Source organism: Rhinolophus sinicus, chromosome 8 (genome assembly GCF_057876585.1).
Source record: "Rhinolophus sinicus isolate RSI-liver-muscle chromosome 8, RSI-T2T, whole genome shotgun sequence".
NCBI lineage: Eukaryota > Metazoa > Chordata > Mammalia > Chiroptera > Rhinolophidae > Rhinolophus > Rhinolophus sinicus.
In genome coordinates, this window is record NC_142508.1 from 52,738,559 (window position 1) to 52,764,501 (window position 25,943).

The 25,943-nt window shown below is 43.7% G+C and overlaps 1 protein-coding gene across 2 annotated transcripts in view; it reads right to left on the minus strand.

Moving 5' to 3' along the window:
* Positions 1 to 13,882, minus strand: part of USP10 (ubiquitin specific peptidase 10) — a 62,968-nt gene extending 49,086 nt beyond the window's left edge. Inside the window, exon 1 of one of the 2 annotated variants that reach the window (XM_019747122.3) lies at positions 13,743 to 13,882. In XM_019747122.3, coding sequence (XP_019602681.2) covers positions 13,743 to 13,763 — 21 coding nt within the window. In that variant the 5' untranslated portion in view covers positions 13,764 to 13,882. The remainder of the gene's footprint in view (positions 1 to 13,742) is intronic. The other variant, XM_074314495.2, reaches the window with a different exon arrangement.
* Positions 13,883 to 25,943: the final 12,061 nt, after the last annotated feature.

A 25,943-nucleotide genomic window follows, 5' to 3' on the forward strand; every position in this document is an offset into this window, starting at 1 on the left:
TAGTCTCTTCAAATACCTTGGAAAATCTCAAGCTGCCTAACAAGATGTAGTATTTATATGTTAGCTGTAACAGACACCCTTCTCCTTCCAATTTTAAGGAGGAAGTATACAGTGCTCCTCTTAATGAACTGCTTTGGTAGTTAATGAAAACCAAAGTTTCTTAGACGCACTGGTAGAAGCAGTAAAAGCTGCAAAATTACTATCTGCTGACAATAAAAGAATGTGAGAGGGGTGCTGATAGCTAAGGATCTGCCACAGCCACTGAGGAAGCAGTGTTTTACATTAGCACCAATTATTTTTCTAATATTACTTAGCAAATTATATCTCCTGCTTTTCCCCCAAATCAGTGAATTAAAGACCTCCATCTTTCAGTTGACAATGTTGTGCTTTAATTAACTCTGGGAAATAAAGAATCAACTCACCATCAGGAACAACTAAAAAATGGATCCAAACAATGCCAACCATCACGGTTTTCAGTGCGCATAAAATCTAACTCGCGAATGCTCTGCAGGACTTAAAAATAATATTGAAGGAAAAGGTTTAATAATGAAGAATATTCACAATACAAGAAGTGGGGCAAAAACACTTTACTAAACCACATATAATATAATCCTATTAAAAAAGACAATGCATTGCATCGCCGCTGCCTGGCTCTCTCTGCATCGCGTTCTGACTGGTCATCCCTAGGCCTCCGTTTCCTCTACCTGCGGCCACTGCCTGCGCTGGGACCTTCTGCACGTCTCAACGGGATCCCTCTGTAAGTGCCTCACTGGCCTTCCTGCTTTCAGTCTCACCCTTTGTCCTCCAAACCACATGTGGCCACCACAGGGCTTTCTCTACAATGTGAATCTGGTTCTTTTGGTCCCTAGAAAACAGCCTTTTGAGGCTTCCAGGCCCTTTCAGGACAAAAAGCTCGAGCAGAGCATACAACACCTTCAGGACTTGGCTCCCGTCCACCTTTCCAGGCGCATCGGCCGCGTCCTACCAACAGCCCAGCCCTGAAGCTCTCTCCCTGCACTTCCAACAGTGTCCAGGGGAACTCTTGCCTCAAGTGCCTTCTCTCTGGCCCCACTGGCCTTGGCTGACTGCTCCTCACACTACAAAATCAGTTCCAGACTCAGCTTTGCAAACTATTTTCCTAAAACCTGCTGAGTTACTCTGGATTTTAAGAGCTGATTAGCCAGCCCTTTCCCACACTTGACTGTGTGGACTTCCTGAATATATGAACTATGTTGTATCTTTCATTAATTTAGTCATCAATGTGTATTTATTAAGCACTTATTATGTTCTAGGCACTGGGACTGTGTCAGAGAAAAGAACATACAAATCCTTGCCCTCATTAAACTTACATTCTGTTAGGAGAGACAGAAAATGGACAAAATAACTATGTTTGAATATTAGGTGTTCAGTGTATCAAAAAGTGGTAAGTGCATTGAAAAGAAAGCAAGGCAAGAAGGTAGCCAAGAATGAAGGAAGGTGAGATTTTAAAAAGGGCAGTAAAGAAGGCCTCCCTGAGAAAACGTCCCCCACACAGTGGCTGAAAGCCAGGGAGCAAGTCATGTGGACAGAGGAGAGAAGCGTGTCTAGAGCAGCGGGTCTCGGATAGAGACGACTTGCCCCCACTCACTCATTTTTGTATGCACAGTGCCTGGCATATATAGCTGAGCTCCAAAAATAACTATTAAATGAATGACGACCTTAGCTGGCATGGCTAAGGTGACAAAGGTGGTAAATACAAAAACTAACTGAGGCAAGTCAACTGAAAAGTTTCCAAGCTCATGACTGACACACAGGCGCTCTACCTGAAGGCTGTCGGCTCCTTGGCTCTTGAATTTGGGGGATAAGGGCATTTTCTCTGAGCAGGTCAACAAAGGATCAGTACCATGGCCCACTAACTGGGCGTGGGAAAGCCCTGGTGAAAGCATTTTATTTGCATCAGTAACTGTCCTCTGATCTCAGGACTACATGCTGAGAAACAGCCCAAAGAATGAAATAAAACAGATTATCTGATATACAAGTCAGTCACCTGGATTCAAGAAACTACACAACGCCTAAGAGAAAGGTTAGGGGTCACCCATGCATTCTTACTGCAGAAATTCTAACCGATCTGAATACTTCATGAGCAGCCCACCTCTTCTCCCTCAGCTCTAATTACCACAATGACATTTCCGTGGAAGGAAAATCTGCCCCACGGTTCTGTGAGCTGTGGTCGTCATCTGCCAGAACCAGAAACATCGAAACAAACCCATATACATACAGTCCTGAACATACTGAATGACAACCAGGTGTCCTCTCTACTTCCCTCGACTGGTCCCTCTGTCAGTTAACTTAGCCATTCAACACACAGTAGAGGTGAAGTAAAGGCAAGACTCTGGGCTGAGACCACAGGATACTCAAGAAAACCTTCCTAAGCCAATCGGATCACTCCTGGGGCCCCTTGACTTACTTCAGAGCACCTGCCAGAGCTCTAGTCAGACAGCCAGGCAGGGCCACGTCTTCTCTCTGCCACTCCAGGCACCGGGCCCACACGGGCCGACAGGCTGCAGGCCCCCTTGAACGGCAGACTGACCACAGGAGGAAAGACGGGGCCCCTACAGTATCGAAGTCTTGGCGCTCTCAAAGCTCACCATGCACACCGCGCACCATGCACACCGCGTACAGGGATTCCTTTCCTTTTTCATAGAGAAGCCATGGACTAACTAACAAAGCTAACTCAAAGCTACGAGTGTTTCCACCCAGGAAGAAATCAAGGGCAAAGAAACAAAAAGGCAATGTAGTTTACTTTTCGTCCACCTTAAAAAGAAACATTTGTTCAACATGTGCCTTGGGATGAGAGGCACACTCTTTCCAAACTCAGCTCTGGTAACTCTGTGTCCATTGCTAGGACACGGCTACAGTATCACTGTGTGTCAAATTCAAGTTATAGTCAGCTCAAGTTCCAGCCAAAACTGAAGAGCGCACTTAAGATTTTTTTTCTTAAGCTATTTCTTATCTCTTTCTCATTAAACAGGACTCTAGTCACAGATGAAAAAAAACACATTATGATCCTGGCACTGAACTCACACCGTGCAGCTGTGACATGGAAAAGCCACGAGTTCGGTAAGAACCAAGATGGAACCAAGAGTCATTATCTTAGCGCCAGTCGGTGGAAAACTGGAGACAAGAATTTCCTAAGCTGATAAATGCATGACAGCAACAACAAAAGGCAGCAAGAACTTCTGATGGCAAACTGGCTTAAAACTGTGCGCACACATCCCCGGACATCCTGACCGCAAACCACCAGGCTGCAGGATGGATTAGAAAGTGAGTTCCAGCTCTCAAGGACGTCACTCCCCGCTAAGACGCTGTGCTGGTGGGCCCTGTGCTGTCCCCAGAGGGCCCGCCAGAGTCGTTCCACAATATGGAGCACAGCAGTCATGAGCAGAGCGTCTCATGGCTTTGGGGAACATTTTCCTACTTACCTATTCTTCTGTAATTGTGTTTTACAACTGACGTACCCCAACACAGACCCCAGCGCACAGCAAGAGATGAATAAATGTTTGATGAAAAGGAAGTAATTAGTTAATAAACTTCAACAAAACTGAAATTCCCACTCTGAAGACCCAATGTGGTGGATCCTCAAAGTGGCCAAACTTCCAGGTTATTTATTTCAACTGCATCTGTCCCCCAAGTCATTCCATTCAGCGCTCAAGTTAGATAACGTTGCCTCTCAGAGTGGTACAAACCTGTGTTTCCTTGTTGCTGTTCACACCTGACTAGACCGGAGAAGTTAAAAAAAATTTGTCCAAAACATGTTTCAGCTAATCCTATTCACAGGAAAGCACTCAACAGGTTAAGTGCAACAAGCTGTAAACCACACCACATGGAGTCTCTGCGGCTTGAGTGTGGCTGAGACAACCTGTGCGCAGCGCCCAGAACAGACGTGGGGCCTGGTCACAGGGCGGGCTCCTCAGTCCATCTGGAGGACAATCAGGGCGCCAATTGATTGTGATGGGAGAAGACTGGGACCAAGGATCACGGCTTAAACACTATTACAGAAAACGATCTCAAATGTCTAAAATGTACGGAAGTATTGAAGGGAAGCATTTCGAAATACTAAAAGCAGTCATCTCCAAGTCGTGGGATATTATGGGTGATACATTTTTCATATTTTATTTTCTAGCAGCATAATCAAGGCACAAATGCTTGTTCTTGTTTTGTTTTGGTTTTTTATAGATTCTGTTGTTTTGTTTTTATTGGGGAAGGGGAACAGGACTTTATTGGGGAACAGTGTGTACTTCCAGGACTTTTTTCCAAGTCACGTTGTTGCCCTTTCAATCTCAGTTGTGGAGGGTGCCGTTCAGCTTCAAGTTGTTGTCCTTTCAGTCTTAGTTGTGGAGGGCGCGGCTCAGCTCCAGGTCCAGTTGCCGTTACTAGTTGCAGGGGGCACAGCCCACCATCCCTTATGGGAGTTGAACCGGCAACTTTGTGGTTGAGAGGATGTGCTCCAACCAACTGAGCCATCTGGGAGGCAGCTCAGCTCAAGGTGCCGTGTTCAAACTTATTTGCGGGGGGTGGGGGGATGGGGTGGAGCCCACCATCCCTTCCAGGACTCAAGGAACTGAACTGGCAACCTTGCGGTTGAGAGCCCACTGGCCCACGTGGGAATCGAACCAGCAGCCTTCGGAGTTAGGAACATAGACCGCCTGAGCCACTGGGTCGGCCCACAAATGCTTGTTTTTAATGGTGTCTCCCCTAAAAAAATAAAGGGAATGATGTCCCCAAATGACTTCCCCTAACTATTGTATCCAGTTATCACTGATGACATTCAAGGGCTATTTGCCTTGCATTAATCTGCCTCAGATATCCCCAAAAGTATGCCGTACATTTTCCCCACTAAGTTTTGGGATTTAAGATGCTTAGGGTGCTAAGGTAAGCAGAGTGCACTCCCAGATCTGGAGGAGAGTCTGAAGAGTGATCCCCTTGACACCCCCCGAAAGCCCCCCTGAACAATCAGCAATGCTAACAGAGTGGTGCTACCCACTTCCTAAAACCTGTGGTTTTAGTCCTAAAACCTGTGGTTTTAGTCCTAAAACCTGTGGTTTTAGTCCTAAAACCTGTGGTTTCCCACAGACGCCCACCTGCTCACAAGATCAAACGCAGCCTCTGGCTGGGCCTACCTGGTCCTTCACCTGTCCTGACTCCTGTCCCACCACTTCACCCTACACATCCATCCGCCACAAATCTTTCTCAGGTTCCCAAACGCGGCAGGCTTTGTGACTGCTCCTCTGTATGTTCTCCCCTATATGCCCTTGTCCTCATGCTTCTCTGACTAAATGTCACCTTCCTAGAAATCTGTCCAGCTTCCCCTGACACTCAGTCACACTCTTCTGTTTTCAATGCATCTTACATCTAAATACCTCCTGGATCACGCCACTTCTCTCCACAGCACCCTCCCCAGTCGGAAGTCCAAGAACCCTCCACCCTGATCTCCTACGGCCACTGTGACCCTGCTTGAGTCTATTCGGCCGAGGGCACAGTGTGCACCCAAAATACAGCCTGATTATGAGGTGCTGTGGTCAAATGCTGTACCATGCCCTCCTCCACGTTTTCCTCAGGATAAAGACAGGAACTGCTAAAAAAGGCTGCAAGGTTGGACACTGAGCTCAAGACACACTGGTTTCCTCTGCGTCCCTGAAGTGCTCCAAACTCCCTCCAGGAACAGGGCCACCGCACGCTGTTCCCTCCATCTCTTGCTCTCAGCTAAGGCACCAATTCTGGGGGAGCCTTTCCTTGACTTCCCCAGGCCAGGCCAACAGGCTATACTCCCTTCCGGACACATTTCTCAGTTTGGAATAGCACATGCATTACCGTGATTGTCTCATTAGCAACTGTGTCCCCCACTAGACAGCAAACTCCCTGCTAAGAGGGACAATGCCTGTTTTTGCTCATCACTCCATCCATCCTCAGCGCCTGGTACACAAGAGCCACTCAATAACTATCTGATGAATGAATGAAAGTTCTTGACTATATTGTTCACACTTCTAGTATGGGAATTACCACCCTAAAACAGGATTCACCAATTACCCTGTTTCTCTCCCCACTCCTCTGTGAACTTCTAAAGCACAGGAACTCTCTCTTCAGCTCTATATTGCCAATGCCCAGCCACCAAAAATATGTTTGAACAGTCACAAAAGATATAAAGTCCTTTATATGTGCTTCTGAATAAAAGTGTCTGATGTCCTACAAATTAATTCCAAACGAAATAGAAGGCTATCCTTTGGAAGACCTGATTTCGCATTTTACTCGTCAGAAGTGGTTGAATGTAGCTGTCTCTAGGGAGACGGACCTGAGGTTGAGGGGTGGGAGAGTGTTTTATTTTTCTGCCACTGCACTATTTTGATAAAAACAAAGGGGGAGGAGAAGAATACCTGATTTGGGAGAAGATATAGGAAAACCCAGGTTAATTACCCAATTCCCCACTATTCACTTATTCTGGTGACCTACCAATCTCTCCAACTAACAAAAGCTCTGTCCTCTCATAATCTCTACTGCAGACGTGACTGACAGACAAGAATTTGAATTTGAATCAGACCTTTTACAACAGAAAAACTGGGAAGTATGGCTGCTATAATTAAGGGGCTAAATATCATTTCTTTTTTTTTTTTTTAAGTTGTTTAGACTTTTTATTACTCAGAAATGTCTACAGCATTTCCACAGTCCTCAGTACACTGGGTCTCAGCCACTTTAACCTCCAGTATATCTGCTCCCTTTCCTAGCAAAATTGGGTAAAAATAAGAAAACTTCCTATATTTTAATAGATACCCTCTATTATTTTAAAAACAAGACTTGCTCCGAAAAGTTCAGCTCAGTGACTATCTGGTTAGAACAGGTTGTATTGTGATACGACAGAACCACCACCAATAAAATGCCCTAACAGAACAAAAGCATAGAAATATATGTCAAACTGAGGTTTAAAGATCAGAGAGAAAGAATGACTTATACTTTTTACTTTACATACTTCTGTATTGTTTGCATGTTTTAGAAATTCCATGTGTTTACTTTGTATTTAAAACTAAGAACTTTATCAAAATGTACCCCAAGCAAAATTTACCGGGTTTCCCCGAAAATAAGACATAGCCAGACAAGCACCTCTAATGCGTCTTTTGGAGCAAAAATTAATTCAAGACCCAGTCTTATTTTACTATAAGACCCGATATAATACAATACAATATAATATCAGGTCTTATATTAATTTTTGCACCAAAAGACGCATTAGAGTTGATTGTCCAGCTAAGTCTTATTTTCGGGGAAACACGGTAGTAATAATTAGTAACACATTAGTAACAGTAACATATTACTGTCTTTAAACATTTAAATCTTTATTTCATTTATTCATCCATTCCATTAACTTTCATTGAAGAACTACTACGGGGAATCATAATGGGAAACTTGTGAAACTATCAGTCTCTTCTAGAAAAGCAGATTGGCAAAGTAGAAAACGCAAAGAATCTTGAAGTTCAAAGACCTGCTTTTGAGTCACTGATCACGCACTTAAAAGCCATGTGACTGTAAGTCACAACCTCCCTGGGTCTCACTTTACTCTGTGTAAATGGTGATAACAATATGTTACAAAGTTGCTGTGGGGTCGAACAAGCCATGGCACTTTTAAACCATGCAGTTTATACATTGCACAACATGCTCCACGTGTCAATTACTGTAATGCTTAGTGTTTTATAATAAATGTTATTCCTTGCCCAATTATCAGATCTACCCAGGTCTACTCCAGGTCTCAAATAAATATACACATCTAGGCAGCCATCTCACAGGAATTTCTACTTAAAATATCAATAGTTTTTTACCACAATGGGCAAAATCTCCGAAAACTCTAGCATTAAACTTCACTTTCAAATTCTCTTCTATTTCCTCCAAAGCGTCAACATATCCTACCAAAAGGAAAAAGACTGATATTTTCAGAAAGAATAGGGAGAGTATCTATTTTAATGAGATACGATGAAAGTCTCTCGAGCGGCATTGCTTCACTCTTCTAGAGTTATAAACTGTCTAAAATAGGAGAAACGCAAAAGAACACTAGAAATCCTCCTGACAGTTATCAGAATACCAAATAAATTCACAAGTTAATTGGTCCTGACTAAATTTAAATGAATGTAATGAAACGTAAGATACAATGCTTTTATCCAGGGCAAAGGACACTGTCATGTTTATGTGAGAACAATTAAACAATGCAGACTGTAGAACTCGTTATAACAAAAGGCAAATCAAACTATAGAACCATACTAAATGTTCCTGGGCAGCTCTAGTTTACAAGGTCCAGGTTTGCAAAATGTAATTTATACAGATACCCAGCTATATTCAATATATTAAAACATAAAAATGAGTATTTCTGACATGCATTCACAATAATGGTAAACTTCTATTGTCAACAGTGCGGAGAGTAAGTTGAGAAAAGGGTCCAAAAAGCCACCCCCACTACTTCCAGTGCAACCAGCAGGTCTCATCTAAGGAGTACAGCTGGCGGGTTGGGGGTGCTGCACTATTCATGGGACCCCTCCCCTCTTACCCTAGCTGGCTGTCCACAATAACAGATCTGTTAGTGAACCCCCACTTTGTGCAGATTTAATGCGTGTTTTTTTCCTACAGTTTCTTACAGCAGGGCCATACCTGATCTGTCTAATATTATTGAATTAACATCCAAACATATGTATTTTTTTCACAGTAGCTCCAATGAGCATATAAGTCTGGCGCTATCACGATGACCCTTTTGATACTTTTAAGACTACTATGTCAGAAAAGAGCAAGAGCATACAAATTCGCATCCGGTCCACACAGATGAAAAGGAGCATTTCTTCATAAAACAAAGACCAATGTGGAGACAAAGATCTACCACCATCAGATATAAGGGGGAGGGAGGGAGCTAGATGTAAATATCAGAAGGCACAAGAGTGGGGACGCCAGCCAGCCTATTTGGAAGCACTTTCAATTGTAATGCCCTCGTTGTGAGACTCCTGAATGAGACTGAAGGCTTAGGAGATGGCCCTCAAGCTGATACCAGAAAAATAAACTGAGAATTGATCGGAAGAACGACAACCAATAAAGCCGCAGACAAAGGCCAAATGGCATGGGCCTGCGGATCGCAAGAATAGCCATCATGACTATGTAGACACTCGGTGGCATTCTATACGCATATTATCATCTAACAATTCTCAAGTAAGCCAGAAAGAAAAAGTCTAGGAAGATATGCTTTAATCCTCTCTGCATTGCTTTCTCTCCCAGCCCCAAAGCACACTCTTCCACCTCTATACCTCACCTACCCTATTCCCAAGAAAGGGCAACCAAAGCATGACCATGTGTTTCAAGACAGGGCAGAATGGAGTTAACTGACTGACAGCTTCTGTTTTCTCAGGTATTCTACTGAAAATGTGTCACGGCAGAGGAGCTTTCAAATAGACAGGAAGTAGCCAGCTCATGAAAAGTCTCCATTCTGAAGACTCCACATTTAAGTTCATACCGTGTTTCCCCGAAAATAAGACCTAGCCAGGCAATGAGCTCTAATGCGTCTTTTGGAGCAAAAATTAATATAAGACCTGGTCTTCTTTTACTATAAGACCGGGTCTTAATACAATACAATACAATATAATATCAGGTCATATTAATTTTTGCTCCAAAAGACGCATTACAGCTGATTGTCTGGCTAGGTCTTATTTTCGGGGAAACAGTTAATAAATTCTACAATTTCTGATCTTTGAAACAAATACGCTGAACATACCATGTCCCTCGGGCCACCTTTATTTTGCCTACGCTAGTTCTTAATTCAGCCTGTATGGACAGACAGACTTTCTGGGAGATCAATCACTTCAATAAACAGGAAAACTGCAGTCCAAGCACATGTTAAGTCTTTAGAAATGAACCGCCACACTGCTGAAGTAGCACGAAAGTGACAAATGACAGTAATCCCATGGCCCAAGGCCAGTAAATTCCATTGCACAGATTTATGTTTTGTGCCACAGTGATTCTTGCATGTGAGGCAGTAAATAGAGATGTAACGGCCTAATTACAAATTCAAAAGCAAGCTTTTCTGACTATTTTTCATACTTTAGTATATTATCAGTAAGAAGTGTCCTCAGCAACCACCTTTAACGTGCCACTTGAAAAACCAGATCCATTAATAGCAAGTACTTACATGTCTGAAATTTGTAAAAACACAAAAACAAACAAAAAAATAATCTTGCTGTAACTAACTCAAGTAGAGATGATACAACTTTGCTCAATGACCTGAATAGTATATTCTGAGCAGAGCACAAAAGTAAATGTGCCACTAGGCTTGGCATCAGTAATCATTAAGCTTTGTAATCCTTTTCTCCTGTAAGTTTTCCTGTGTGAACACTATTAAATCATGTTGGTTCTACATAAAAAAGCTCTGGCATATATGTCCTAGCCTTTGATCTCGGGAAGAATTTACAAAGAGATGGGTCCACTTATTCACTGTAATTTCAGTGCACGTGGTCCTAAGAAGATGGGCTCCAGAGGATGAGGGCGAGGCCTGGCTACGGCTCGGCTCGGCTCGTCTGCACTGCTGGTCTGTAGAAACGACCCATGCAAGCAGCAACTCATAAACTTTAAATAGCGCATCTAGTCTTAGGACATGTTTCAAGATTTTGCCGTCACTATGCAAAGGAAAACTAGTATCTCCAACTATTCTTGTATTCATTCAAATTGTATTTACTTCAACTGCTCACTATGTGAGACTCCAATAAAAATGTATCTCTTTCAAGAATTACTAATGCAGGGGCGTCCGGATGGCTCAGTTGGTTAGAGCACGAGCTCTGAACAACAGGGTTGAGCTCTGAATAACAGGGTTGGCGGTTCGATTCCCACATGGGGCCAGTGAGCTGCGCCCTCCACAGCTAGACTGAAGACAACGAGCTGCCGCTGAGCTGCCGAAGGGGCGTCCAGATGGGTCAGTTGGTTAGAGATGTGAGCTCTTAACAAGGTTGCCGGTTCAATTCCCGCATAGGATGGTGGGCTGCACCCCCTGCAACTAAAGATTGAAAACGGCAACTGGAGTTGAGCTGCGCCCTCCACAACTAGATTGAAGGACAACTTGGAGCTGATGGTCCCTTGGAGCTGATGGCCCTTGGAGCTGATGGCCCTTGGAGAAACACACTGCTCCCCAATAAAAAAAATTTTTTTGATTGCAAAACAAAAAAAAAAAGGAATTACTAATACTGCTATCAGCTATAAAGATAGTCAATGATGAGGAAACACTCTGCCACATGCTGTAAATTGGATCCAAGAAATTCCATAGTGTAAAATATGGGGGGCTCACTATTTCGAGGCAATTGAAAAACTGGGGTGAGCCTGCTACAGAGGACCAGGACAGGAGCAGCCACATGATAGCCAAATAGGGTGCAGGAAGCATTATTGTGGGGATTTCACTGTAATCAACTTCAATGATCACAAAATTTCTTCTGGTTTAAGGCAGAACTGATCCGTTCAAGTTAATTATACCAAATCATTTAATCAGTTCCCTCATGACAACAAATACTCACAAATTAGAGATATACTTACACTTAAATTGTCAAAGTTCATCATTTGTATTTGTTAAAATGTTGAAAGCTATTCACATTAGAAATGTTTCTGAGTTTTGCACTGTTTCATGTCAATCCAGAGAACACGGTTCAATCAACAGTATGGAAATAAAATATAATCTATAAAAAATTTTTAAATTGTAACCTTAACAATCCAATTCCAAAATAGGACCCTTACTGTTCATTTGTGGTTGTCATTCCCAACAGTAGACAAGCAATATGCATATCTGCTTAGCACAGTGTAAGTGCTCAATCAATATTTGTTGAATTAATGAATGAATGGCAATTAAAGCTGCAGGACTCTCAAGACAGTAGGTTACTGAATAAAACGAATTTATTAAAATACTCAGCGTGACTCAAGCAGGATCACATCATTAAATCCTGTCACATATGATTTCATTACTTGTTTTCATTATTATTGTTTTAAAAAGTTATGAGAAATAATCATACTATTTCCTTTGTTAGCCTCTCCAGGCTAGAACTCAAAAGCATTTAAAAATCACTTTGAAAGAATAAACCCAAAGTGCTGCTAACATTTATGTTCAAATTTCTGCCACTCCCTATTTTCTAAAGACGTGTATAGGCCATATTGTTGTATAAAACATAAATACTAGGACAATGAATACAAATAAAATTACAATTAAGTTTATGTATTATCACCACTAATTAACATTTCAATCAATTCTGCATCGTGATTGGTGCTTATAATGGAAGTGAATTATGCCCACACGATTCCATTTCAAAATCACTAAGAATATTATATTAGTTCACAATGAACCTTGTACCTGTCCATGCTTATTTTAACAATAAACTATTTACAATAATATTTAAGTTGAGGAAAAGGCGAATACCAAAACTCGTAAAATCTTTTAATTACAGATTTGTAAAAATTATTCAACTGAGCCCCTTTTCTGTGCAAAGAACTATACTAAATACAAAAAAAAGTAAATGTTCACATGAACAGCAAGTTAAAGGGGGAAACTTCTAGTGCAAACTAAAGTACCAAAAGTTTAAAGAAATTGCAGCTTCCTGTAAAATCTAATTTTTTAAAAAAAGTTTTCGCGTTTTAAATTACACACACGCATTAGTTACATTGTTAAAAGCGACTTCATTTCCAAAAGAGTAACAAAAACTCATAGTTTATAAAAAAGGGTTAGGATTTACCCGCCACCAGTTTTCCCAATAGCTACTTTCATTTCCCCATATTTAACACAAAAGAACACTGAAATAGTATAAAAGTGTGCAATAATTTCTAGGGATTATGTATCAATAAATCAGCGGTCTACAGCAAGCTTGACAAATAATACCACATGCCGATTTTTTATTCAGAGTGATTGTAAAGAGACGGGCGCGAGGGGGGAGCCGGAGATACGAGCTCAACTCTACACATACATCTCCCTAAAAGCAAAAGGTGTGTTTTACTTTCTTTCCACTATTGTATTATTACAAACAGCCCCTAAGCTTTAAATACTGCTGTGACAGAGTGCGTGTCATCCAGGCTGAGTGGATTCGAGCAAAAGATGTCACTCAAATGCAAGTACAAGTACGGTCCTGCGACTTATTTCGAGTTTTCTTTGCAACAGTAACCTAAGGCTGCTCCTTAGTGACTTAAGTCTAAAAACCAGAAATCCAGCAAGCCTCCCCGCCCTCCGTGGTCAATCAGGCTAAGAAAGCAACCTTTGAAAGCAGGGGGGAAGCGGGGCACCCCCAAATCTTGGTGCTTGCTCCGGGCAGACAGGCAACCGCAGTGCTTAGATGCCTCTGCCGCCCCGGGGGCCTCCAGAAGCCCCCTGGCTGCTTCTTGGGGCGACAAGGGCCCCATTCCACCGTCGGCGCGGTCCAACCCAGGAGATTAACCCCTTCGTGCCCTCCCACGCCCTCTCCGAGAGGGCCCGGACGCCCCCTCTCCACTGTTCCCTCGAGAGGGGGGCCCAGCGGGATCTGGCGCGGGTCGAACCGGGGCTGTGGGAGGCCGAGAGTCGGAGGAGGCGGGAGGCTCGGGGCCTACTCCCGGGCAGCGTGTCCCGGCGCCCTCCCCCACTCCCACACGCTCGCTCCCGGCCAGGGTGCGGGTGCTCGCCCGCCGCCCGCCCCGGTGCCCGCCCGCCAGCGGCTCAGGGCCCCTTCCTGCCGAGGGCACGGGCCAGCGGCTACCTGTGGACCGTGGAGGGCCATGGCGGCCCGTTTCAATGAGCCTCCACGCTCGTCCGACTCCTCACGCTGCTACCCCTGTCGCCGCCATCTTCTCGCCCGCACATACACACTCGCATCGGCCGCCGCGCCTGCGCACTGGCCGCGCGCCGCGGGGCGCGGAGAGGCCGGGCGCGCCGGGTGCGCGCTGCGCATGCGCGGCCGACAGGTGGGCGTGCGCGGCGGGAGCCGGCCCTGGGTGGACTCTGAGCCTGCTTTTCTGCCGCGGATGCGGGCCTGCTGTGCGCCGAAGCCGAGCCCCTGGACCCCGGCTGCGATGCCGGAAGACGAAAGGGCAGGGGACGGAGGTGATAACGCCAAAACGCCCCGCAGGCCTGGGTTTCTCACCTGCGGGAGGCCACCTAAGTGCTGGGCGGAACTCGGGACGTCGGGAGCCCGGGAACCGCTGCTCTGAGGTCGGTCCGGGTCGCCCGAACCACAGGGTCTCCTTAACCCAGGGTCTCCGGAGTGAGCGCTGAATTTCCGGAGGAGTCCCCTGGTGTATGGAGGTCACATTTCCTTTTATTCATTCACTTATTCACTCTTCATTCATTCCACCTGCCCGGTGCCACGCCTTTTGCTAGGCATTGGAGAATATTAAAAACCAAACACACCAACGCACCTGTAAAGCTCATAGCATTGAGGCCTGGCATAGAATAAGCACACTCAATTACCTATTACACACATACTGCATGTATCTAGCTAGACCAGCTTTTGGGTCATTGGTTCAAGAAACAGTGAGCCCCCTACCTGACCACGCAGTTTACCATCTGGTTTGGCACCGTTTCTAAGCTCAGTGATTCCAGGAAAGCGACTTCTTTTTCCTAAGCTTTTGGTTTCTTCACCCACAAATGAGACTAATAAAATGTCTCATTTCTTTGAGGATCAAATCAGGTGAGTGTGAGCCCACTGGCCAAGAGAGCCAGCCCTCAGTGAAAATTAGCGACTGTGATTATAACCATTATCAACAAACATGTACGGAGAGCCTATATTTATTGCCAGACCCTGTGCTGAGCAGCAGAGATCAACAGAAAGATCTATTCCTACATTCCATAAGACATGTAGCCTTTTCAAAAATGGAATGCCATGAAAAATATAAATAGGGGGAGGGGTTGTTCTCAAGTAAAAGAGCAAAAAAGACATAACCAAATACAACGGGTAAATCTTGAATGGAACCTGGTGTGTTTTTTTAGCTGGTAAATAGTTTTTGACAATTGGAGAAATTTGAGGATGGCTTTGATATAGATTTTAGTGAGTTATTGGTAACTTTCATAGTGTAATAAGCAACTGTGCTCGTGTGAGAGAATGTTCTTATTGTTAGGCTATGAATCTGAAGAATTTAGAGGTGAATGTCATAATGCCTATGAGTTTTTTTAATGGTTCAAAAAATAAAATCATATAAACATACAAATATACGTAGAGAGGAAGCAAATAATGCAAAATGTTAACAATTGTTGGATCTAAGTGGTACTTTCAACTTTTCTGTGTGTTTGAAATTTTTATAACAAGCTGGAGAAACAATATGATATTGTAGCCATACTATGGTTACAATCACAGAAAAATTACATCTGCACATGGATAAAGACTGGAAGGATGTGAAAATCTATTGGCGACTTACTGTGGTTGATACCTGAGTTTTAGCATAACAGTGCTTGAACAAAAAATAAAAATTATAATAATTAAGACTCAGTTTTAATTTTTAAATCACTCACAGAGATATTAACACATGATTTCAATACAAAGAGATAAATGTTAAGAGGAAAATATGAACAAGCACTGTGGGCCCTGCACTGCTCAGTGGGCCCTGGTACCTGTGATGGGTCTAGGAGCAGTGGAGGAACCCAAGAGTCAAGAATTAAATTCCTGACTCCCCCACCCACTGAGCTTTGTGAACTTCAGGAAGTTGCTTAATCTTTCAGTGAATCTTTTGTAAAAGGAGGTATGGTAGGCAGAATAATGTGCCCCCCCATCCCAGAAATGTCCACATCCTAATCCCTGGAACTTGTGAATACGTTACCTGACATGGCAAAAGGGACTTTGCAGGTGTGATTAAATTAAGGACCTAAAGATGGGGAGATTATCTTGGATTATCTGGTTGGGCCCATGTAAGCTCAAGGACCTTATAAAAGGGAGGCAGAAGAGTCGGACAGACACGAAGATATGACAACAGAAGCAGTTGGGAGAGAGAGGGGGAGAGAGGGAGAGAAGAAGAGGGAGAGAGAGAAAGATTCTGTGCTGCTGGTTTTGAAGTCGGAGGGAGGGACCATGAGACAAGAAATTCAGGCAGCCTCTAGAAACTAGAAAAGGCACTATCTCACCTCTCTGGACTTCAGTTTCCCAGTCTGTAAAATGAGAGAAATAATACCTGGTAGAGATGTAGGAAAACGAATATAATAACAAGATAACATATGTAAATACTTAGCAAGATGTCCAGTCTACAGCAAGAGCTCAATAAATGTTGGAAATTATCATTATTGGAAACAACCAAAGTGTCATTCAATAAAGGAATGGATAAAGAAGTGGTATACATACACAATGGAATACTATTCTGCCACAAGAAAAGATGAAATAGTACCATTTGCGACAACATGGATGGATCCTGAGATTATAATGCTAAGTGAAATAAGTCAGACAGAAAAAGTAGCGAACCATGTGATATGACTGATATGTGATATATAAAACTGAAAACAAAAGAATAAGACGAACAAATGAAAACACAAAAACTCATAGACACAGACAATAGTTTAGTGGTTACCAGAGGGTAAGGGGGGAGGGGGTGGGAGATGAGGGTAAAGGGGATCAAATATATGGTGATGGAAGGAGAATTGACTCTGGGTGGTGAACACACAATGTGATATATAGATAATGTAATACAGAATTGTACACCTGAAATCTATGTAACTTTACTAACAATTATCACCCCGATAAACTTGAATTTAAAAAATAAAATAAAATATTATAATATCTAGACTCCTTGGGAAGGAAGGTGATATTTGCACAGGAAGGGCTCAGTACATTTGACAGGATTTATTGCCCATGATAAAATTCAAGCTTTCAAGCAAAAATTATAATTTTGGGAAACTCATCTCTACCATTGTGATTTGGGCAGCTTCCCAACACTTAAAGACTTTTCTGGTGAGATTGGTGGTGATAGTAAGAAATGAGATTTAAAAAAAGAAATTAATAATGCAATGCTTCAACATGTGGAAGATCTGCATAACTCAGTGAATCAGTATTTTCCAAATGACCCATGTGGGATGTTATAAAATCATGCATGAGTAAAAGATCCATTCAAAGTACAACACAGACCAATGGATTATGATTGAATAGGGTACAAAAAGTTCATTGATATAATTTTACATTTCACTTTGCAATTTTCCTATAAGAAACTTGTCTTCTTTTGGCAGAGCAACAAAGAAAAATGTCCCCAGTTATCTAAAAAGGCCCCTCCTCTTGAGCAATACACATTTTAGGAAAATACTTCTCCCTCCCCTTCCCAACAACATTATCTGTGTGAGGCTAGATTTTCTTCATCTATTTCCATCAAAACAACATATCGCAACAGACTGAATTCAGTAGCCGATAGGAGAATCCGGCTGTTTTCTGACTAAGCCAGACATTCAAGAACTTTACCAAAATCATGCCACTCTTCTCACCAAAATTTTTTTTGTGTTGGAAAATAGTTATTTTTCATTACAATGTTTTTATGTGTTGGCATACAATGAGTTTATAATTAATAAATTGTCCTGCGTATTTTACATGTCTCCATTTTCCTTCCTAAATGGTAAATAGCAATAGATATTTCACAAAAGCATAAGCTTTTGGGGAGCAGTAATTTTGAAGAATGTAAAAGGACCTAAGACCAGGTAGTTTGATAGTGACAGACCCCGGCAGGCTTCCCACCTTACCTGACTCTGCAGGTGCCCTTCCATCTGCCTAGAACTTGCTATCCGCTCTCTCACTCAGGTCTCTGATCTGGAAGGACTTCCCTGTCCACAATGGCCACCACCCACCCACATTCCTTCCTGTCATCCGTCTTTATTTTTCTCCACAGCACATATCATTAGCTGAGTCTATAGTCTAGTTATTTCATGTGGGCGTTGCCTAGCACCAGACTCTAAGCTTCATGAAGCCAGGTGCTGGGTCTTACTCACTGATAATTTTTCAGCACCTATGATGGTTCCAGACATTTGGCAACCCCTCAGTAAAATTTGTTGAAGAATTGAATGAATGAATGACCTCACTGAATTCTCACAAAACCCAGTAAGGTGGAGACTGTTGGTTTCCCCATGGGGACACAGAAAGAAGTTCACCTAAAAATCATGACTTGCCTAAAATTGTACCTCTTAGAAGTGAGGCAGGTTGGGGTTTTAAATAGGTAAATAGGTTTGCCAAATGTCAAGTTGGGATCTTACTTGGAAATGGAGTCAAACCAAGTACCACAAAAAGACATTTCTGAGACAACCTGGGAGGGTGGGTAAGACCTGGAGGACACCAAGGAATTATTTACCAAAAAAATGTGTTTGTTGGGTGTGCCAGTGGTGTGGTTATACTAGAAAATACTACTGCTTGTTTCACAAGATGTGTGCCGGAATACGTAAAGGTGTAATGACATGCTGTGTGGGATCTGTTTTAAAATATTGGAGGAAGACACAGAAAAGAAACAGGAATAGATGAAGAAAACATGGCAAGATCTTGATAACCATTGAATCTGCGATATGAGAGGGTCCGTTCAGGTCCCCTGAGAAACAAGAAGGAACTGCCTGGGAGGGAAATTGGGAGAAAGCTGGTGGAGGTGGGAGGCAACCATCAGACTGGGGTGTAGAGAAGGGGAAGGAAGGAAGGCTGAAGAGTCCTTAGCAACAGCGTGGTCTTTAAAAGTTTCTGCATGGCCGTCCAGGAGTCCTTGAGCCAAATTTGCCCAGCAGAGTAGTCCCATGTCTCTCAGGAAAGATCCTGCTGGGTCACGAGATGAGTGTTCTGTGGCTGCTGTAACAAATAATCACAAACTTAGGGGGCTTAAAACAACAGACCTTTATTCTCTCCCAGCTCTGGAGGCCAGAAATACGAAATCAAGGTGGTCACCCCTTCTGGATATTCTGAGGGAGAACCTATTTCATGCCTTTCTCCAGCGTCTGGTGGTGCTGGCAATCCATGGCACTTCTCAGCCTGTGGCTTCATCACTCTGGTCTCTGCCTCCACTGTCACATGAACTGCTGTCCTGTGTGGCTCTGTCTGTGTCACATAAGAAAAACAACACAGAGGGTTTTTCAACCAGAGCTGAGTCAAATCTCAGGCTTTCCACTTGAGCCCCGAATGATGGCTTGCTCTGCAGGGCCTGTCATCTGAAATCTGTTTCTTGATGGACATTAACATCAAACTCAGCCCAGCGATCTGCCTGAGGAGGGAGGGGACAGAAGGAGGGAATGCATCTTGCTGCTTCTCCTCTCTCACTGAGATCCGTCTACTCACCGATGGGCGTGCGGAGTGGACTTGCTCACCCTGTTATTGTGTCTCATTCTGTTGCTCACTCTTTCATTTTTGGCCGCAGAACTTATATAGTTGACATCTCTTCTGAAGTAAAATATCCATAGAATGCAGTTCTTCACGTCTACATTGTACTTATTTCCTTGTCTCTGCCCTCCCGGGGGTCAGGCACTGTGCCCAGACAACACACCAACATGCAGACACCACCATCTTCAAGGACCTTGGCCGGGGGGGGAATTGCTAAAGAAAGAGAGCAAAGAAAGTGTAAGAAGTACCATTGGTCTTATTAAAAAAAACTTTTTTAAAATTCACTTTTCAATGACCGTTGACATACACTATTATGTTCGTGTCAGGCATACAATATATTGATTGGACATTTATGTACCTCACGAAGTGATCACCCTGCTAAGTCTAGTACCCATCGGACACCATACATCATTGTTACAATAGATTGACTATGTTTCCTATGCTGTACTTGACATGCCCATGTCTGTTTTCATAACTGGCCATTTGAGAAGTATCACCGGTCTTGATTACATTCTTAATTCTGACTCAAAATCACTGTAAGACTTTGGAGGACTTACTGATTTTCTGTCACTCGGTTCCTATATAGTGAGGAGAATCCGATGTGTCCTGCCCGCCTCGTAGGGCAGATACCAAGACCAGTGGGGATGACAAACGGGACAGCAATTTAAACCACGTAAAATGATCCATTAACTGCAACGCCTTTGCGTTGTTAATGAGTTAAAGTGGCAACATCGCTCTTTAATGTCCTTTCATTTTTCTTGTTCCAGTCACCCTACCAATCCTTCCCTTTCCCATTCAGCCAAGAATTTCTTATTTTTCATTGATTTTTATCTAGTAGAGGTTTTCCTTTTCTGCTGGACAGAAGCTCAGGGGGAAAAAAGCATTCTTTCCACCTCCGTTAGCCTACAAAAACAATGATCTTTTCTCCTCTAAAGGCAAGATTGATTATTATAACAAAAATCAAGAGAGTTTGAGTAAAAAAAAAATAATACGTGCCTCCAGCACTCTGGCACAAACACTGTGATTGTTTGAATTTTTTCCCCTAAGCTTGGTGTTAACGTAGATGTGACTGGAATCTATACGGTGGCTCTCGGAGACGCAGAGGTCTGTGCTCAGTTCCCAGCTCCCGCACTCAGCGTAGATGAACGTGGGCAAGAGCAGTGCTGGAAGCCTCAGTTTCCTTGTAACAACCCCTCAGGGGCTCCCGGTGCCTTTGAGAGTCAGATGACCCTTGGGAACACTTGAGGACAATGCTATAGTAGTCTGGTATGACATCGAAGGCCATTTAGTGTCCCCAATTTGGGATAATTACATGCATTGGCATGGAAACCAGTGGGGGTAGGGGTGGGAAGGTGGTGAGGCTGGAGGAGCACAGAGGCAGGAGGACTTGTCACTAGTTAAGAGCCTGTAACTGTATCCCAGGCTGGCGACACTTTGTGAGCTCCTGGATACAGCTATGCCTGAAGCTAGAGAAGATGCACTGACTTTCCCATTAAGCTATCCAGAATAGAATGCTGCAGAGGCACTGGGTAATGGGGAAAAATTTAAAGATTTTGAAGTAATGGAATTAGTCAACTGATGAGAAAGGTGAGATAGAGATAATGTTATCTTAATGTCATATTTCTGATTTGTTGGACTGGGTAGATGGGACAGTGCAGGTGGAGGTGTTTATCTACCCGTAGAACCTCTCTGGTTGCTCTCAATCTGATGAGAGAGAGAAACACAAGCTAAGGGAATGACAGTGCACGTACCTGTCCTGTCTTTCACTTCATTTCCATCAACATGCCTTTGTGAACACCATAGCAGAGGTTAAGGACACACTTCTACTGGCAATGCAGCATGGTGGCTCAGATTGCCTTGCTTCTAGGCTCCTAGGCTTGAATTGTAGCTTTGTCCCCTCAACACGTGATTGAATTTTTCTCAGTCTGTTTCTTCATCTGTAGTCTTGTGATAACAAGACGAATCTCCAGCATGGCTGCAAGGAATACATATTGAGACATTGAATGCAAAGCACTTTCTTTGCAAGATGCCTGGTACATGGTAAGTGTTTCATGCGGGTGGAATGAAATGTTGATCTTTCTGGGACCTCCAAACAGACAAACGTGTTTTTGGCTAACAGGCATGTGACTTGAATTGTCTCTTTCCAATTTAAGATGCTTTCTTTTAATGGAAGTTTAAAACAATCATAAAGGCGTATTTACCATTTGATAGGTCATTACTATGCTGTGCGTTCTCTACAATTAAATACAAGTGATTTGCATATAAGATGATGTTGCTGCTGTTAGCACTATTGATGCATTAGTTATACAGTAATTTTGAATTTAACTTCATTGGCAGATTCTGGGGATGGTAGCCTTCCAGGAGAGGGAAAGAGGCACCCCACCAACTGTCATGGGACTACCCCCATTAGGACCATGATCTCAAATTAATTGGATGAAGGGTCAGAGGCAGGAGACTGAGACTCCATCTTACTTTTAAAAATTCTTTCTAATCATAAAGGGAATACAAGCTCAATGGGGTAAAACAAAGAAGAAAGAAGGGAAAAAAACGCATTTCTCTTCAAAGACAAACACTGTGGGCTTTATGGTATATAACCTCCAGGCCCTTTAAAAAATATATATTTTTAACATAACGGTGAGAATTTCTTTTAGTTCAATGATGCATATAAAACACCCAAGACAGTGCCTGGCATTTAGTTACTGCTCAAGAAATGACAGTGCTATTATTATTATTACTGGATATCTAATTTAGTATTCTGGCTTTTCCCATGACATGAATGCAAGTATTTTTCCATGTTATTAAAAAGGTAGAACTCATAAACATCATATTAAGTGATTGTCCAATGTTCTGTCCTGTGCATGTTTCATGTACATAAATTGTTTCTAATTGTTCACTCTTATGAATATTAATGAATATCTTCATGCATAAGGTCTTCTCTAAATGTCAAATTATCACATTATATTAGTCAGGGTTCTCCAGATAAACAGGACCAATAGGAGATAGATAGATATAAATATATAATGATTTAAGTATTTTAAGAAATTGGCTCATGTGATGATGGAGGCTGAGACGTCCCACGATCTGCCATCTACAAGCTGGAGACCCAGGAGAGCCGATGGTGTAGTTCCAGCTCAAATCTGGAAGCCCATGAACCAGGAGAGCCTATGAGGTAAGTTCTAGTCCAAGAGCAAAAGACCAATGTGGTGGGGATATATTCCGACCCTGTGGATGGAAAAGGCAAATTTATACCTGGAATACCATTGATTCCAGTCAAGATGAATTGCTGACCCTTCCAGGGCAGAAGGGGTCCAATGTAACCAACTAGCCGCTGAGCGGTAGGTGGGTGTCTTTGAGGGATGGTTCCGTATCGGGAGCTCACCACTGGTGTATGTCACTGGCAGTGGCAGCAGCTGGATGGGCCTTGGTGAGTGGAACCCAGGCGCAGTCACCAGCCTCCGTGACTGCTCTGCTCATGTGCCCATGTGCCAGCATGGGTGTGGGCAAGGACAAGCTGGCTGACATCTACTGGAAAATTGTTCTGCTTACTTAGTAGCTTAATGCCTCTTAAGCTACATGGCGAGTGCTCTCTAGTGAACGCTGCATGTGATACAAAGATCTACACGCTCTGTGGCGAAAATCCATGTTCCTGATCCGCAGTCCACGCTCTCTCCACACCACAGAGACGTGATCTAGCCCCAGTTCTGAAAACAGGAGACATGGAGCCAAGCTTTGCTCTAGGCTATTTAGTTGCAAATGCTCAGTTTGAATCCGCTGGGCCGGGGAACCAAAAAGGCCACAGCATCAGCGCACTGAGTTCAGAACTGCATATAGGAGTTACATATTTTTAGCACCTTTAGATGAAGGGGTGGGGCCATGTCACCCGGGGAAGATGAGTCACTATTGTGGCATGCCTAGTGAAATGATTCCAATGAGCAGAGCATGAAGTTGCTGAGCCAGCGGGAGGCTGGAGCCTATTCAAAGGGCTGGGCCACGCCCCAGTGTTTCCTGACCGGTCAACAGGAAGTCCACACAAGGTTCACTTTCTCTGGGATGCAGCAGGTGTGTGGCCCCTGTTCAGGCTGGAAGCTTCAGCTCCCCCTAGACGGGGTTGTATTTAGCTGAAGAGAAGCCCCAGCGTTCAGGTTTTGGCTGGCACAAACTGGGCACAGCGGTTGGCAGTTTGACAGACTCCTAGCCCAGGGAAGGCCTCTGGATGGAGGAAGGAGACAGAACCCTCTAGAAAACAGTGGTTCTCAATCAAGCACACCCTAGACTCACCAGGACGGCTTGTGAAAACACACACTGCTTGGGAATGATTCGGCAGATCTGGGGTGGGGCTTGAGAAGCCGCGTGTCTACCAAGTTCTTGGTAGACACCTTCTGAGAACCGCTGCTCTAGAGTGCCCTCTGGAGGATGCCCTGAGATCTGCGCACACAGAATTGCTCCCCAAGTCGATCCCAAAAGAATGCTGCCTCTGTTCTCGCCATCTTGTCCCCAGTTCTAGAAACCAAGTAGGGAGATCCTGGCTCTTAGCCTTCAGCTATCTGGAAGACCAACGCACAGAACTCAGAGGTAAATGACTGTAATATTTTAAACAGCTTTATTGAGCTATAATTCACATACCGCACAATTCACCCATTTAAATTGTGTAATTCTATGATTTTTTTTTTGTATTGTTAGATATGTACAACCATAACCACAGTCAAGTTTAGGACATTTTCATCACCACAGAGAGAAATCCATACCCACCTCAGCCCTAAGCAACAGCTAATTTACTTTGTATCTCTATAAATTTGCCTATCCTGGCCATTGTGTATAAAGGGAATCATTCAATATGTGGTCCTTCGTGTCTGGCTTCTTTGATTAGCATAATGCCTTCAAGGTTCCTGCACATAGTGTGTGGATGAGCTTCATTCCTGTTTGTGGGTTAGTAATAGTCCAGAGTATGGGTGGACTGCTTTTTGTTCATTCACTCATCCATTGCTGGGCTTTTATTTTTGCAGTGAATAATGAATTGGTTATTTGTTAAAATTCATAAAACTGTACACAGTTCTGCACACAGGAGTGTACTGTGTTCATTTTTAGAAAAAGGATAGGCAGCTTCCTTTTCCTGTCTCTTAGACATTCTCTCGGGTTGCCCTGAATTGCCAGGTGAGAACTCCTCAAACTTCTCTGTAACCGCCATGTGGGAAAGGCCAGGTGTCCAGCCCATGGTCCTCACTGAGGCCAGCCTTCTCCCACAAAGCAGACATGTGAGTGAAGCTGTATCACCGAGAGACCCTGGCTAGGACAGTGGAATCTCCTAGTTGGGCCCCACCTACTGTGTTTCCCTGAAGAGAAGACCTAATCGGAAAACAAGCCCGAGCATGATTTTTCGGGAGGACATCCCCTGAACATAAGCCCTAATGCGTCTTTTGGAGCAAACATGAATATAAGACACTGTCTTATTTTCGGGGAAACACAGGGTATAATTGTTTTTGTTTTTTTGTTTTTTTTATTTTGTTTTTATTGGGGAAGGGGAACAGGAATTTATTGGGGAACAGTGTGTACTTCCAGGCCTTTTTTTTTTTTTTTTCCAAGTCAAGTTGTTGTCCTTTCAATCTTAGTTGTGGAGGGTGCCATTCAGCTTCAAGTTGTTGTCCTTTCAGTCTTAGTTGTGGAGGGCACAGCTCAGCTCCAGGTCCAGTTGCTGTTGCTAGTTGCAGTGGGCGCAGCCCACCATCCCTTGCGGGACTCGAGGAATTGAACTGGCAACCTTGTGGTTGCGAGCCCACTGGCCCATGTGGGAATCGAACCAGCAGCCTTCAGAGTTAGGAGCATGGAGCTCTAACCGCCTGAGCCACCAGGCTGGCCCTGTATAATTGTTTTAAGTCACCAAGTGTAGGTGCAGTTTGTAACTGAGGCAGCTATGGCGCATTTCCGAGAGGAATTTATCAGGGCAGTCTCTGCTTCCTGCCAGCGTCATCCAGGCACAGAGGAGCCAATGCTCCCAACAAGGTCTCCCTCCTTCTACCTTTTCCCCTCACCTCCCCCTGTAAGCGGCAGGCAACGCTTTCCGTTGAAGATGGGAATCAGGTCCCTTCCCTCCTCTGCTCAAAACCGCCTGTGACTTGCCCCCGGCTCTCATTTCTTACCACTTTCTCTCTTGCCCAACGCCTTTTGTTCCTCTCACCTGCCATGCACTCCCTACACACAGATGTTTTTTGAAAAAGCTTTGTTGAGATACAGTTCACATACATAAAATGTATTCAAGTGTGTGGTTCATTGGGTTTCAGTACATTTGTATCACCCATCCCTACTTGCCCTGCGTCTACAGGTCTGTTTTTTCCCCAGCAGAATGGATGTCTGTCACTAGGACATCTGGGAGACACCATCGCATTCCCAGCATCTACAGCAGATGCCTAGTGAACACGTGTCACCTTCATGAATGCAGTTGTCAAGCTCCACGTACAAGGTGATATATGAGCTGGTCTTAATTCAAGAACATAGGCAGGTCCTTGAGATGAGGGACCTAGCCTCAGTTGACGTGTGGTGAGGACCTTGTCTGTGTGGGGCTCTGAAGAGATGGTTTTGGGTCCTCAGTCTGCCCTGCACCCAGCCCCATGCAGACTTACCGGTCCCGTACCTGCTGCTTCCGCCATCTGAGTTAAG